This window comes from Magallana gigas, chromosome 4 (assembly GCF_963853765.1).
Source record: "Magallana gigas chromosome 4, xbMagGiga1.1, whole genome shotgun sequence".
Classification (NCBI taxonomy): domain Eukaryota; kingdom Metazoa; phylum Mollusca; class Bivalvia; order Ostreida; family Ostreidae; genus Magallana; species Magallana gigas.
In genome coordinates, this window is record NC_088856.1 from 17,889,966 (window position 1) to 17,906,355 (window position 16,390).

General features: G+C 34.7%; 1 protein-coding gene across 1 annotated transcript; it reads left to right on the forward strand.

The window, feature by feature from the left end:
- The first annotated feature begins 203 nt into the window (after nt 1-203).
- On the forward strand, nt 204-16,341 carry LOC105337646 (prestin). Its single transcript, XM_011442477.4, has 18 exons — nt 204-834; nt 2,351-2,461; nt 2,858-3,144; nt 3,501-3,665; nt 3,886-4,047; nt 5,667-5,749; nt 5,935-6,082; nt 6,241-6,354; nt 7,176-7,253; nt 9,157-9,252; nt 11,586-11,692; nt 12,484-12,553; nt 12,862-13,080; nt 14,195-14,413; nt 14,726-14,780; nt 15,090-15,208; nt 15,615-15,749; nt 16,035-16,341. The coding sequence occupies exons 1-17, from the start codon at nt 528-530 to the stop codon at nt 15,747-15,749; spliced, it is 2,475 nt and encodes an 824-aa protein (XP_011440779.3). The 5' UTR covers nt 204-527; the 3' UTR covers nt 16,035-16,341.
- Nucleotides 16,342-16,390: the final 49 nt, after the last annotated feature.

Sequence of the window (16,390 nt, forward strand, 5' to 3'; positions counted from 1 at the left end):
GACAAACAAAGAAAAGAACGTTTTCTCATTTGAATTAATTCATTTTTGTCCATGTATCTCTTTTTTACTGATTATTCTAATACTATTTAATGGAGTACATATAATCATTCATTTGAAAATGACAGGCTTGTTAGTTTAATCAAAATCATATTTCAATAATCTATTTCAAAACATTAATGTCCTAATCCTGATATAGATAACAGTACTTAGAGTTATTTATCCCTATAACTTCATGATGATTAATGTCTTAATTCTGCCTGTCCTCGCCTTAATGGGTTAATTTTTAACACTTACTCTCCACAAAACATGGCAATTGTCAGTGACAGATAAATTAATCGTTGATCGCTGATTTTCTGTGACGCCTTTGGGGATTTGTGAAATGTAGCGAACCAAACGTTACCTTCGTCGAGCGCCCAGCGAGTGCACAAAAACTTTGAGTAGCAAATAGAAAGTCTCATAATTTGTCTCAAGAGAACATGGTATAGTCAGATTGTTATTTCTCTGCATTGTGGCGTAATTTGAATATCATGGACCCAGATGTTCGTAAAACGCTGATGGAGCTGAACCGTCCCAGGGGGAAATTCCGCACACAGGTTCTGAAGAAATCCCAAGAAAAAGTCCGGAAAAATATCAAAACAACATTTGGATTTTCACGTGTGCTGAAAAAAATCGGAGAAAATATTCCAAAATGTTCCTGCACACGACAGCTTTCCCGCGCTTTTTGCACGGAACTTTTCCCGTTTTGGGGGATTATGAAAAAATATAGTATTCGGAAGTATCTGCTGGCGGATTTCGTGGCCGGTCTTACCGTTGGGATCATCCACATACCTCAAGGTAAGAATCCACCTATTTTAAACTTTTTTTATCAACTTAATCATGACATTTTTCTACATTATGTGAAGACGTACACGCATTCATTCATTCATTCAATATGAAAATTATTTTTTTTTTTTTAGAAAGCTTGTACAATTTTTTGATCATACTTTCTGAAATGATGTGCATTAATGGTTTAATAAAGTAAATATATACATGTATAATGCAAGTAATAAGAAAGCTTGCAGGACACTAACTCATGTACGTTTTACGGTCACCGATCAGAGAGCAGACAAGATCACTCTTCTATCAACGATATATCGATCTTCACGCTTAATCTGTTCACCCCATTAATTTGATAAATCGCCCGCCGATTTTTTTTCCTCCTTATATTTTACCGTGCACATTTTGTCGGTCAATTACCGCATACTATAAAATAGTATGTTACGTTACAATGTAATTCTGATGGTTTATCAAAACTAGTTGCTAGAAAAAAAAGAATAGAAAAAAATGAGTGATGTCAAGGTCACCTCACCCTATTTGCTTTTATGCATTCATGATTTGAAAAAAAGATATAAAGGAAATTGTCTATAAAGCCTGCTATAGTTTGGATACTGATTCGCCAAGCAAATAACAGTTCTCATATCATAAAAGAATACCACTTTATCAGTAAAAACTGTGTTGTTTGCTTATTCGTATTACTCTTTCATATTCGTAGAAAATTCTTATAGTGACTCTATCGTAATTTACATAAAATAATATTTTTTTACGATTCAGAAAGATCAATAAACTGCATGTTCAATTTTAATCCAGTCCAAGTTACATAACTGGTTTATCAAGCTGTAACGTGTAAAACACGTGTTAATCACGCTTCGGGTCACACCAAACGAGTCTTATCTGATAAAACTGCAGCAATTAAAGCCTCTCAAAACACACAATTACTTTAATTGCATGACTTTTTTTATTTGAAATTCATATCTTATGAGAAAGTAGATTATCATCTGGTTTCTAAAACGATTACATGTAGATGCTTTGGATAATAAGAAATGATTAAAATTTAACCGTCATTTTTGGACAATCGAAGCTCCAGGATAAGGAAGAGTTTTGTGCAAAATATTCAAATACGATCATTTCTTAAAGTTGGAATTTGGATCTTTTTTGGACTATATATAACAATTTGAAAAGATCCTAAGTGGATTTGATGGGTAATTATAACTTGTTTACCCGCCAGCCTTTTTAAAAAAAAGCCTATGCACAAAGCTAGAGATTTGTACACTGGAATAAAAAAAAAGATTGAGTCAATCAACTACATGTATATGTATTTCACAATTAAATTCCGTTTCAAAGAATACTATCTTTTTTAACAGTACTTAGTACACTACCATGAAACATTACCCCACGCCAACCCCCACCCCACCCCACCCCAACCATGAGTTGAATCAGCGCACGAACCGTCAGGCACATTTTTTGTTTATCAAACGTCTCTTACTGAATGATTAAGCCTTGGTCTGACCCCTGGTATATTCGTGTATTGTAGGTATGGCCTATGGACTCCTGACCAACCTACCCCCCGTGTACGGCCTGTATACAAGCTTCTTTCCCGTCATCCTCTACTTCTTCTTCGGGTCCTCCAAGAAAATATCCATTGGTGAGTAACGCTGAATTATCTAATGGATTTATCGATATCTTTCTTAAAAGGATTTATTTTTGCGTAAATACATAATAATGCCCTGCAATTTGTGCCATGTATACAGAGAAGACTGAAGCTTAAAATTTGTTTAAGTAATATATGAAGTCCTATCTTTAACAGTTTTTCGTTTACAGTCTCTATGTGTCTTTCATTAAAAATTAAAATGTTGTTTTAATTTATTTCAATCAATGATATCTGAAATTTTAGCAATATACTCCTAACAATTTATGATGATGAAAAAATAAATCGGCTTTCAGCTTCAGACAAATTAAGAAAAATAAATGACAATCAACTGCATCCATTGAATATTGTCGTGTAGATTCAGTAAATCTGTACAATTCAATCCTCATGCAGGAACTTACGCCGTGACGAGTCTAATGGTGGGGGCAGTGGTGCAGGAGAAAGCTGACCTATACCTGCGACCCCACATATCTACCACAACAATGGCACCGTCCGTCGCCCCGCCAATCATAAACTCTACAGCAGAAACGGCTTACTCCATAATGACCGCGAACACCACGGAGGTTCCACTCATATCCACCACGAGACATCATCCCACCGCGGCGGACCTAACAGACGACGAACTCCGTGTTAGAGTGGGGCTTGCGATGTCTGTGACGTTTATGGCTGGCCTTATACAAGTAAGACCACTATATATTGTGAATTTCTAATTTACATGTACTTATGTATATCAACGACAAATGGGAAATGTATTAATAGCAGCATAATACGTAACACCCCTCTGTTGTATTTTTAATTTTAAATGTATGATGAAGGTTTAACGTTATGTTCAAATTCTGAATTACGTCTAAGAGAGCCTCATGACCCTGAAACACGGTCATATATATGCAGATTCTTTGTACCATTGCTATGTATCAAGACAGCTTACAAATGTACAAAGTATTCTCTTTAATCAACTCTAAGAATCACACAAACATGTCCGCGTCTTCTCTTTGTGACATAGTTTAAAATTGAACATTCATTTGGTCATTGACAGCTGTTCCTTGGGAGCTTCCGGTTCGGCGGATTGGCGTCCTTCATGTCGGATCCGTTGATCAGCGGATTTACCACCGGGGCAGCCATCCACGTGTTCACCAGTCAGGTCAAATACCTGTTCGGTGTCCAGGTGTTTTCTTATCACGGTGCTTTCAAAATGATTTATGTGAGTAGTAAGATTTGCTGCAATTAAAATTGATTTTAAAACCGATGTGAATTTAGATCTAGAGGATTTGTAAATCATGTTTCATGTTTAATTCCATATGTACATGTAATATGGTTAATTTTTGTTATGTTCCGGGTTTTTTCTAACTTAGTAAATTTGTTTGATATATTTATATATGTCTTTTGCGATTAATCAATATTTTTTCTGATTTGAATTACAGTTCTACCGAGATTTCTTCGCCGTCCTAAATCAGGTCAACCCCGTGGCCGCCGTGGGTTCGGTGACCACCATCTTTGTCCTGATTCTGATCAAGGAAGGTATCAATAATAACCCGACGTGTATGAAGAACTTACCTGTACCCATCCCAGTAGAACTCTTCGTGGTTAGTACTCCAAACCATTCACAATAGATCGCAAAACTTGAAGAAAAATACCTTCAACTTTCCTTCTATATGGAAGTATTAAGGCCTAAAAAAAAGTTGTGTGTTTCGGGTAACCCGACCTAACCTACAAAAATGGCCCGATCCTACCATTTTTAGACAGTGTTTTAAAAATTTCCCCAGGCCGATTTAAGATCCCCCGCCATGCATCACAAAGTGCCGCCATGCTTCCCGCTATGCATGTTTATTTCAAAGCAAAATTCTTTTTCCAATTATTACACATCTTAACTGTAATTAGTAGATATAAAGTTGTCGTTTCTCCGCTCAAACTTCAGAAAAACACTTGCACCCGCAGTGAGCGCAGTTAATTTCGACATCGATCTCAGCAAGGGGGCACACGTGGTTTACGGTTTAAGGACTTAGCTTATGATTAAGATATATTAAAACTAAGTTTATTAATTGGTGATTAATGCATAAATAGAGACGTGATTACTTCTTGTTTTAATATAATGTGCTTTTTTCGACATCTCCGCCATTATCGAATGTTGTGGATTTTCCAAGATCTAAAAATAGCACAATGTTCACTCGATGGTGTTAGCTTGGATTCGATATGCTTGAACTCTTTATTTGCCGCAGGGATATTGGAAACTTGAAAAAATGTACATAATAAGGGAAAAAAAACTACAGTTATTTGCAGAAATGCACGGAAGCGATGTCACATGACTAGAAACATCGTATATTGTATGCCTATGAAAATGATTGACTGTGTACAGACATGTAAACGGGGAGGGGGACTGGTGTCAAGATATCACAGAAACTTTCATATGAACCCCCAATTTAAACAAGAAATATTAACTGCCCAGAATAAGTTGAATCAAGTTTGCTGTAATTGTATTGACTTGTTCTGCCTATTTCTTGTTCAACACCCCCTAAAAAAAATCTCTTCTATATAATATGTAGAAGAAGGAGTGGGACAGAAGCTGATGTTAAGCTGCCATGTGAATCTATATTTCTTGTGTTTCCTGAAAACTTGTGAGGACCAACCTCTTAAAAAACTGATTTTGAAAAAAAATGTTATTAGTTTTGCCAGAAAAAAACAGAAAAATTGTATATTAAATATACACAGATATTAAAATATAATTATGAATTGAAATGATACTTGTTGATGTAGATTTCATGAAAATGCATCAGTTATAGTACATATCATGTAGTACGTTTCATCAAATGGTTATATTATTACACACAGTGATTTCGCCGGCTTAGGCGCTTTAATGCCGCACCGCGCTCTTACTCTGACAAACTTTCCCCCATGCTTCAAAAATTTTCTGGGGAAAACACTGTAATAGATGTCTGATTTTATCCGATTGTGAATTTTATCTTATTTCCAATAAAAAATACGTTTTCAAATATGAAAAAAACAAACATTCTTAGGATTCATACAAAAAAAATATGATAAAATAAAAAAGAAATCCCTACCTACCTAACCTAATTTTTTCATCAGTGTTACCCTAAACACACAATTTTTTTTGTTAGGCCTAACCTTAAAGAATGAAATCGCTTATGGAAAGAATTTAAAACGCATTTAAATTTTTTTTGATTTTTTTCTTTTTGTTTCGTTCAAGGTAATCGCTGGAACGGTTATTTCCCATTACACGAAAATCAACGAGAAATTCGATGTTGAGGTTGTCGGTCACATTCCTGTGGGGTAAGGTTCATCATTCTGTTTCACTGATAGCCGCCTGTGATGGACATGTAAAGCTGTTCTTGATCTGGCTATTACACATATATGCAGGATCACAATATTTCTTAAGCAATTGCATAGTGATATTCTTTTGTTTTCTCATTTAAAGACTTAAAGAAGACTTCATTATGTTTGCGTTCATTTTGCAGAGTTCCTCCGCCCACGCTCTCCCACCTTGGCTTCATTGGTGACGTAGTTGGTGACGCCATCGCTGTGAGCTTTGTTGCCTTCGCTACATCCTATGCCATGGCCAAAATATTGGCAGAGAAAGACAAAGAAGAAGTTAATGCAAACCAGGTGAACCTTTCAAAGACAACATTTAAGATTTAAATTAAAGTTAGGCGTTGATAAAACCAATGAACAGGAGGGAAAATGTAAATCTTTGACAAGGAATATATTCTCTCTCTCTCTCTCTCTCTCCACATCATAATTTTTCTATGTACCCCTTTTTCCAGGAACTGGTCGCTAACGGACTGTGTAATGTGATTGGGGCCTTGTTCTCGTCCTTCTGCTGCTCCGCCTCTCTCTCCCGGAGTCTGGTCCAGGAAAATTCTGGCGGGAAAACACAGGTAAGAAACTTTTTTTTCTAAACATGCTAGAGACCAACTCGCATAAATACATATCTCTAAATTTAAAAAATTACAAATGCATTAATTGATTGTATCTTTTTTACATGAACTATTTACTGTGATTTTAAGTATGAACAACAATTTTCCAGGATATATTGTTGGTTTTGTCTTCGAAATTAAATGTAAAAAAAAAAGATAAGTGAAATGTTATTATATTAATGAAAACACTTTCCTCGAATTAACGTTTTCTCGAAGAAATTTCAAAATCGAACGTACAAAATCTGCTTACAAGAAAAAACCAATTATTACCATGAAGAATACGAATGCTAAAGAATAAATCATTTTGTATTACCCGAAAAACTCAATGATGTCCTATTTGCGTTTATTAAGCCGTTAAATTTTATGCAGGGTGCCAACACAAATAATTGTACTTAATTTATTGTTGACCAATTAAAAACTAACCTAAAACTTTTCATAACAATAATGCCTTGTTTGTAATTACCGTTTTATTTTAACCGTAGGATCTTGTATATTATGTATCGGTCGCCTTATAATACTAAACAATTCCGACAAATAAAGCCTGATCGAAGAATAAATGATTTGAGCCATTTTTCTTTTTTAATTATATCCAAAACAATTAAAATCATTTTGGCGATTATTTTTTTAACTCGTTTTATATATAAAAAAAAGTTTGATACATCACAGTTTATTCTCGGTCAATATTCTTTACAACATGAACACCATTCACATTAATTAAGATTTCTCTGACATTATTGTTTTAAGACCTTAATCACTGTTTGATGTCTTCATTTCTTGACCAGGTAGTGGGACTGGTGTCCTCCCTCCTTGTTTTTATCGTCATAGCTTACATTGGACCCATGTTTTCAAGTCTGCCAAACGTGAGTATATATACACGTCCCTAACACGTGTTTATTATCAACCAATCACAAACCCTCTCTTTCCAATTTATTTTTTAACAAATAAGCAATATTCTAAATACCTTACTGGGATCCTTTTTTTTTTAATTATTTGTTAAACATTTATTTCAATTAAGGTTATGCTAAGTTTTCATTCCTCAGGGAAAAAATACCCAATATAGCCGTCAGTTTGTTATAACTGAGAATGCAGTTCGACTTTGTTTTATGATTTTATCTGTCATAAAACCTTAATTGCTGCAGGTAAAAACAGCCCGATGAAATGTCCGATAGGATTCGGACAGTAAAATCTAATTTTGACAGTCCATCTTTAAATCATAGTAAATCGGAAAGTTTTGAGATCCTTTTTTTCTTGCTATCTTACTAACTTGTCATATATAATATTGAGAACTACATTCGAGTACACGTCACTCACAATTGAAATCTCAACTTGCTTCTTCAATATACAGGTCGAATTAGATGTAACGTTTGATCTCTTATGTAGTCCTCATTTTCATTTAGCAATTGTTAACTAATCTTCTAATTTGTAACAGGCACTCATAATTCTGAACCCAAATTATCTGATGATCTCAGAGATAGTTAAAAACAAATCTCATATATCGATTTTTGTTGAGTAAGCTGTCACGGTTTAATTTTTTCCTACGAAGATCAATATTTTCTCATCAAATATGTTTCGTTTTATTGTTTGGAAAATTCAATTCCATAACACGGGTTTATTTTTCGAAAATTGATTACGCCATCGAAATACTAAACTATTGATAATATGCCGTTCTAAGCTTAGGATAGGGGTGTCTTTTCCAGGACCGCAAGTGAAGCATATTGTTGTACGCGCTAGTATTTAAAACAGCAAGATCAGCTGAGTACAATAGTACGATAAGGAAAATAAATTAACAGTATTTCCCCCATTTTGAAACCGATTTCTCCGTTAGAATTGTTCTTTTTTTTACTTGGTTAGTCGGTTGTTGGTTGGGTAGGGTAGGGGGTGGGAATTGACCAACATTCATTTCAACGATTGTTCATAATTAATTGATCGGCTTTTTAAATAATCGTTGCGAGATCGTAGCGAATCTATTTCCTTTTACATTGGTTTATATTTATCTCAATTAATATGTCACTCCAATTTAAGGCCTCATTTTAACCATTACAGCAATGTCAGCATATTTAAACAAAAAGAATACAATAGATTTTAGGAATATTTTGATTAGCAAATACTAGCAGCATACAGGGATGCTTTTACACTGATTGTATGTATCTTTGGACTGATAAATGGTTCTTTTGTTAATACCTTTTGTTTAATATGGCTGTCTCGCATTTCCAGCACCTAGATTATATCGACTGCCATTATAAGCTTTTTCAATGGAGCACTCTTTTCCAACCGTACGACATTTCTCTCGGGGCATATCGTAATAAACTTTCTAGGTTCATGTCAAAGAATGATTATATTATATTAATTAGACTATTGTCAGAACTTGCTCTCTACTACATATGTCCTGGTTCAGGGTGTAATAATAATTCATCAGGCCTGTGTGCCGATATTCAGGTTATTAAAATCCCTAAGACACGCGGGAGGGATGGTGAGATGAAAGACAAAGAAGAGCGTCAAGGGAGGACGCCGAAGACAAAGAAAAAATGCCCGTGCTGCAGCATTTTATAGTAGCTATCTCAGTCATGCGTCAATAAATATCTATTGAATAAGTCAAAAAGTCACTTCAATTCTTCAAGGGTAGAATTAATATTTTAAAACGTGCTTTGAGTCTCTTTGACGCACGATTTTCCTGTTGTTATGTCTACGTGCTCTTGAATGGTAGTTAGCGGTGTTGGCTATAAACGTTGTTCTAGCCAGTTTTCTGTTTTGTGATTTTTGCAGTGTATCCTGGCTTGTATCGTGATCGTCACACTCAAAGGGATGTTCCATCAGTTCCATGACATGGTGTTTCTATGGCGGCTGTGCAAGAGAGATTTTGTAAGTAAATTCTAAATGGATTTGATCTAAAAAAATAATCCAGCTGGAACTGTTCCGAGCAAATGGTTCTGTCTGATTGGAGAAGCAGACGACAAATATACTGAGCCAAACAGGTGAATAGTTGTCGCAGAATCGCCACCTTCTGTGTAAATAGCAAATTTTTGAACCACCAAGACGTTTAGACTTTTAATTCCTTGAATTTCTACGAAAATGTGCTGTCTGTAGAATAACGGCGAAAGAGATCACATTGAGGAAAAGATCGCTTGCAATGGAGGAGCACATAGATTTGGTGCACAAAGTCTGAATTTTAACTGTTAAGCGATGAAACAATCACTTAATTGATTATACACAATAACCGATGGATTTTATTTACCGTGACAAGTCACCGTAGAGTCATAAACTGAAATTAATCAGATGGCTCAAAACTGAACGTCTGACACAACTGTTTGCTGTGTAAATTGGTGATTCAACTGACACAGTGCAATAAGCGAAAAAAAGCAATTGTTCTCAAACATGGGAAAACACAAAAACCGAAAGAGATAAACCATTAGTAAATTCGTTTAATTCAAATAATGCTTTGCAAACTATTGACCAAAAAATCTGTACCAGTAAACGAGGAAAAGATCTAGATATGCAAAAGCCTTGATCGGAAAACAAACCCAACGTGACAATTAATAATTCAATGCAGTTTTAATGAGATGCAAACATGTTTCAAGTCGATCTCAAAGTCAGGGCCGTATATTCAACAAATTCTGGAATGAACAATGCTAAACAATAAGGGATATATTGTCCTCCATGTTCATTATTCATTTCCAGGCTTATACGCGTGTCTGTTTCTATCCCAATACGGTCCGGGTCCCTGCCACTTTGTAGAGCTGTGTACACAGTTTCGGACCATTAGTTCTCTGTTTAAAAAATCATTGTTTAAAAAAAACCCACCAGAACACAATATACGATTGTTCCGTATAGACCTCCTAACAAACCCGGAGACTTAAATATTGGAAAACTCGGAATTGATAATGTGATGTCACAATAGTATATTGGAAATTGTATATACGTAAATTGTTTAAATAAAACAGAGAGAATCAACGCCGTGTGTTAAAACAACATTTTGCGATATTTTTCCTATGGATGGCGATGTATTTTCATCATTTAGATGGAGGATTCAGAGGTAAAAAAGTAAAGTTTTATTATATTTTTATAACGTAGAACTTTTTATATAAAAAGAAGTATTTCTCTCCTTTTCTATCGCTTTAATGATAAAAAAAAAAAAGGTTAAAGTGAATCCAAATGCTGCAAAAAGTAGAAACTTTCCTGCATTTTCTCAATTCGAAGACCTGAATAATTCATAAACTTTGTAGAAGCATACAGCTGTACAGTTATCGGAGTAAACAAAGAAAATTTTAAAATCGATTAACGATTGGTGACAAGCAACTCTAGCAATTTGAAAGCTCTATTGGTTTTTAGTGTTATAAATTATACATAGAAGCTTGACGAGCGTGAAAAAAAATCCTAGAACATACCTCAATTGTTGAATTGGAACCTCCAGTTATCTATAACAGTTCTACACACTATATAATGCACTTCTTGTTATTGAGTTCATCTCACATCAATTTCCCTTATTGAGTCTCCATAATTATGTATCACGATGATTTATCTGTATATATTCATTTACTCTAATTTTGTTTTTACTTAAAAAAAATAAATAAAAGAGGCGATTGCATTAAACAAAATAACAACAATAGTTCAATAGTTGATTTTTCTATCTCCAATACTAAAGGTAAACTGTACATATACATATATACAGTCTAGCTATATGCATCGTATCATTTTCTTTCTGGTACGTTTTTAGTACGTTATCAAGCAATGGGGTTCCATTTGGCACAATCTTACTAGGTGGTTACTATATATACACAGGGAAATATTCGCCCCGTTTTATTTTCGCCCCCTTTTGCCCTCGTTGTTAGCGGGCGAATTGACTTCGCAAATTCCAGTGTATCAAATTATGTCCTTTTAAACACAACTGCTATCTGGGCAAATTCAAGACGGGGCAAAACTAATTGCAAATGTAGAAGGGCGAACATTACACGTGGCGAAATTAACCATTGATACAGTATATCATTTAAACCAGAAAATGACCTTTTTACAGTAAACCCAGGATATGTTTCGTCATATTTAAAAAGAAAAATTGCTCCAATAATCCTAATTTCACTTCTGTTTCTTTCATTTCCAGATAACATTGTTATTTCATGCGCATATACATGTACATTGTACATATAAAAAAAATGAAATTTCGTTCTCAATAAGTAATTGCTTCTTTGTTATGTTTGTAGGCTGTTTGGTTTGTGACTTTCTTGGCCACCATAATCTTGGATGCCGGCCTCGGTTTGATGGTAGGGGTCATCTTTGCCCTCTACTTTGTGCTCAGAAACACTCAGAGGTAGGTCTATACTGGTGTTCGCGTATGAACAGGCGCAGAAAATATTCATAATCTGTGAAACTTCGATTAAGTTGAAGAGATGTCCATCTTACTGAAAACATGAAAACTCTTAAGGTGGAATAACACACCTAGAAAAATCATTCATATTTACAGTAATTTTTTATGAAAGATATAATGATAAGTAAACTCTACATATGTCAAATAAGAGAACAATTTGCAGTTTGGGGATAAAAAATATTATCTAAAAAAATTAATTCAGTAAGTAACTACAAAATGTCCCGGCGGAATTCGAACTCGGGGTTTACGGGTCGCAACACCGAGACCTTATCCACTCGGCTATGGAGTAAGTTACATGTTCTCATCAAAAAATTCTTTTAATGAAACGAAATATCGTTTCGATCAGAGGTCAGCCATTTTGTGACGATGTGTTATTCCACCTTAATTTGCAAAAAAGCCATTAAATGTAAAGAATGCATGGACAAGTATGCCCCCAAAGGGTTCAATTATTAAAATGAATACTACTCAATAATAACGATAATGTTTGATAAATGTATAATTATATGGATAAGCTCGTGTTCTTTGCCAAAATCAATGCCTGAATTGTTGATAAGTTTGCTCTGTTTTACAAACGAGACAAATTCTTTTATTAATTAAACCTTGGGTAAAGCCTATATTTAAAAAAAATACGGTTGAGCATATTGAAAAAGAACTCTGAATAGAGACAGGTTTATATGTGCCATGGGTCATTGTCGTTTTTCAGATTAAAATGATAAATGTTTCTATCACTGTAGGCCCTATATCTGTGCCATGGGGCGGGTGCCCGGAACAAATGCTTACAAAGATCTCAAACTCAGTCGAACTGTGAGTATTTAACAGACTTATAACACGCTTAAGGTACTCCTTCTCTCTGATAGGGGAGATCACTCTCAAAAATAAAAAAAAATAACTGTCGACATATGTTCGAAATATTAAAACGTTCTTAAAAATACACATGTACCTAAGTAAAAGCCTTATCAGACTTGTAACTGATCTTTTAATTTATAAAACATTCATAGTGTTCAACTCTTGCAAGGCATACAACAAACTTGTTCATTTAATTTATTTACATTTTAAAATGACCCCTCTTTTTTTTACTTTTGAACTTGACCGTGTGTCCCTATATATTCCAGTTGATTCAGATTCCGGGAATCAAGATATTCAGGTTTGACTGTAACCTGTACTTCGCCAATGCTGAACAGTTCAGGGACCGACTGTACGAGAGGACGGGGCTCAATCCCAAAAAACTGAAAACTAAAAAACAGAAGGCCCTGTACAAAGCACTGCTACAAAGGAAACGAGAGATCGAGCTCGCCGAGATTGAGGAAGCGGCGGCACTCAAAAAGGAAAAGGTAAATAAATGTCGCTCTCCCGCCATTTTGGGTGGTCAAGGGAAGTGAAAATGAGTAATAAATTGAAAAAAGCGTGGTTTAAGTGTTTACAACAGCTGTTAAGAAATTGAAAGTGGTGTGTATGAATCCAGGGGGAAAACATTTTATAAATACTTAAGGTGTCGCTAAATTTTGAGGGTATCGATTTATGCTTACAGAATAATCGACAAATAACATCGATAAAGAGATAGATTTAGAATTCAATATTTAGATATCTAAAAATTTATCTGTTTAACCAAGGATGTGCAAAAAGAGAGATTTCACTAAGTTGTTGTTTTTTTTAATACAATACTTACTTCATTGAAATATACAAAATTATGGAAAAAAAATATATAATCATTGACATAGAAAAAAAAATATATTTTAAGTGACTGCTACAGTGTATTTTTTGAAGAGCACATGAATCAAACCATCGTTGTTGTTCAATTACAAAAGGCGCGCAAACAGAATTATTGATCAATCTAATACCATTACGGTCTTCAAAGATTTTCTCTATACTCAACTTCCTGATATTATGACATCAGCTGCCATTAATATGTTCCGTACGAAGCAATTTGTAACGTATACTCGACTTTGTTTCAATTTCACTCATTCATTCATACAAAGTCATGAATAAATGATACAGTACGTGTGATACGATCCACTCCATCCAAAGAAAGTACATTCAAATTTTCACAACAGAAATATATTTCATTTAGTATGTAAGGAGATCTATACATGTACACAGAAAGTACATTGATTCCTAATTCTAAGTTGGGAGGGGGGTTTATAAAAAAGATCCATTTGGTACAAAAGAAAATACTGGTACTGTGATTTCATCAGTATTTATGGAGATCAATTTTCGTGGATTTATTAAAATTTAGTTTCAAGAATACGTAAATTCGTTGACAATTATCCTTTCTATACAATATGTTATTAGAAATTGCAATTCAATAAACATTTAATTTCTCGGGTCAACTCAACAACAAAAAATCACGAAATGTGGTATAATCAACGAAAATTGATGAAACCACAGTATCTTATATTTCATACAAGATTTAAAACGTTAAATAACAGGTTTATATTTTCCATGTAGAAGCAGATGAAGAAGAGGATCACAATCGAGGAAGACGTGGAGAAGGATGATGACGACGACAAATCTCTGACAGAGGAGCAGCAGACTGAGCTACAGCTAGAGAACGGCGAGATGCAGACGAGGTTTTCCCGCGCTTGGGTGCCGCCCGTGCACACCGTGGTTCTCGACTTCTCCGTCATCAGTTACGTCGATAGCGTGGCTGTCAAGATCCTCTCACAGGTATTTTGTTTGATTTTATGAATAATGTAAAAACCTATACCGGTACATCGATAAAAGACTAAACTTATCAAATGCAATCAATGATCAAAGACGATAACGTGACAGGGTACATAAAAACGTCTCTCCAGTCATATTTGTAATTAGTTATTTGACCCTGACCTTATGCATTGTTGACCTTGATCCTTTACAAAATGATGGAGTATAAAAATATTCATTTGAATGCTTATAAAGTAAGCTGAAAATAAACAAAGGTTAAATAAGCAAGATTTTAATCCAGTAAATTTCTCATACTTGTGAATATTTATTTTTTAGATAATAATGGACTACAAAGAAGTTGGTATCAAAATCTTTTTAGCGGGCTGTCGAGGTGAGCAAGCTCTTATTGAATACTTTGTGTGCATTTTACATGTACTCGACTTCACAAGCTTCAATTTGTTACCTATTAATTGCAGGGTGTTGCGCTTTTTTGAAAAATGTGTTTACTTATCGTCTCAGCGCAAAAAGTTAAATTGCAAAAAAAAATTGCTGAAAAGTATTCTTAGAATTAAAATTCAGAATTTCGGGGGAAAATGAATGTTATTATTTTGGAATCAAAACCAAATATTTGCATCTGCATGACAAACGGTTAGTATGCAGCTTGTATTCTGTTAATCTTAATTTTATTCTTTTCTTTCAGAGGACGTCCGCAAAATAATCAAGAAATCCGAGTTTTACCAGACAATCGACTACAACTGTCTGTACTTTACCATACATGAAGCAGTGGTCATTGCTCAAGAGCTAAATCAACAAGTTGGGGTATGTCTATTTAAAAAAAAGTTCGCAGGATAGCGCAGGATATAAAGATTAGTTTAGCATTGTTGCGCCTAAAATCACCAAACACTTAAGTACTTAAGTTGCACATCTTTAATGGTTTAACACGTGTTTACTTACATATTATTAGTGAATTATTCCAGTCTTAGGAAACTGAATATTATGTGGGTGCCAGCAACCATTCAGTTTAAGGTCCTGTTGAACAACCATAACGATATATACAATAAAATCAACGCCATTCATATCGATCATGCGGGGTGGGGTAGGGGCTACCGGAACACTCATATCATATTGTGCACAAAGAATACCGAAAAAAAAAATTAAAACGTTTCAGCGTGTTGGATATTAATGATAATTAATGAAATATGTAACACTCTTTTTTTTTTTACAGGGTCCGCCATTAAGTCCAAAGGATGTGCTGATGGTGGAGGAAGAGAGCCGGGAGGCTAGTGCTAGGTTAGCGGCCATCAGTGAGAGTGAGGAGAAATACCCCGGGGACATCCCTCAACTAGGTGCTAGTGAATAGGTCAGTGCTGCCAATTATTTGTTGCTCCAATTCATTAAGTCTTGAACCAGTAAGATGTACATTTTATGATGTGAAATCCAAAAAAATCGTTTTATATGATGTGTACATTTTACTTTATATGCATTGTTCTAAAAGTCTCCCTCAACCAATAAATAATAGTGAATCTTTATACTAATGACCTTTACTACCTCCTTTTTCCGAGCTACATGCGCAAGTGAAATCGAACGTTGAGAATTTTGTTCACAATGAGATTTATGAGGGTATTTCTTTGCTTCTAATCCACAGGTACTTACAACGAAAGGTATGCTGTCTCAGGTATAGAAAATTCCAACTTACGTAAGACGGATCTCCTGAAGAAAAACACCTCCCGAAAAACTGTATACATATCTGTGCAAGAAGGAGGGCCCTAATCTCGACTTGTGCAAAAGAAAACGACTTACTGGTCCGAAATCTAATCTTATCCTCGATGCACAATCCCAGTGTCTCGTGAAGTGATACTATTGATTTGTACTTTATGCATATATTATAGATCCATGTCCCATTGCTTATTTTTATTTTTCAGTTTAAATTTGAATAAAAGCATAACAATCAATCTCGTGTTGTTTTAATTATGGAATGAGGAATCGTTCTTTCAGTATTAT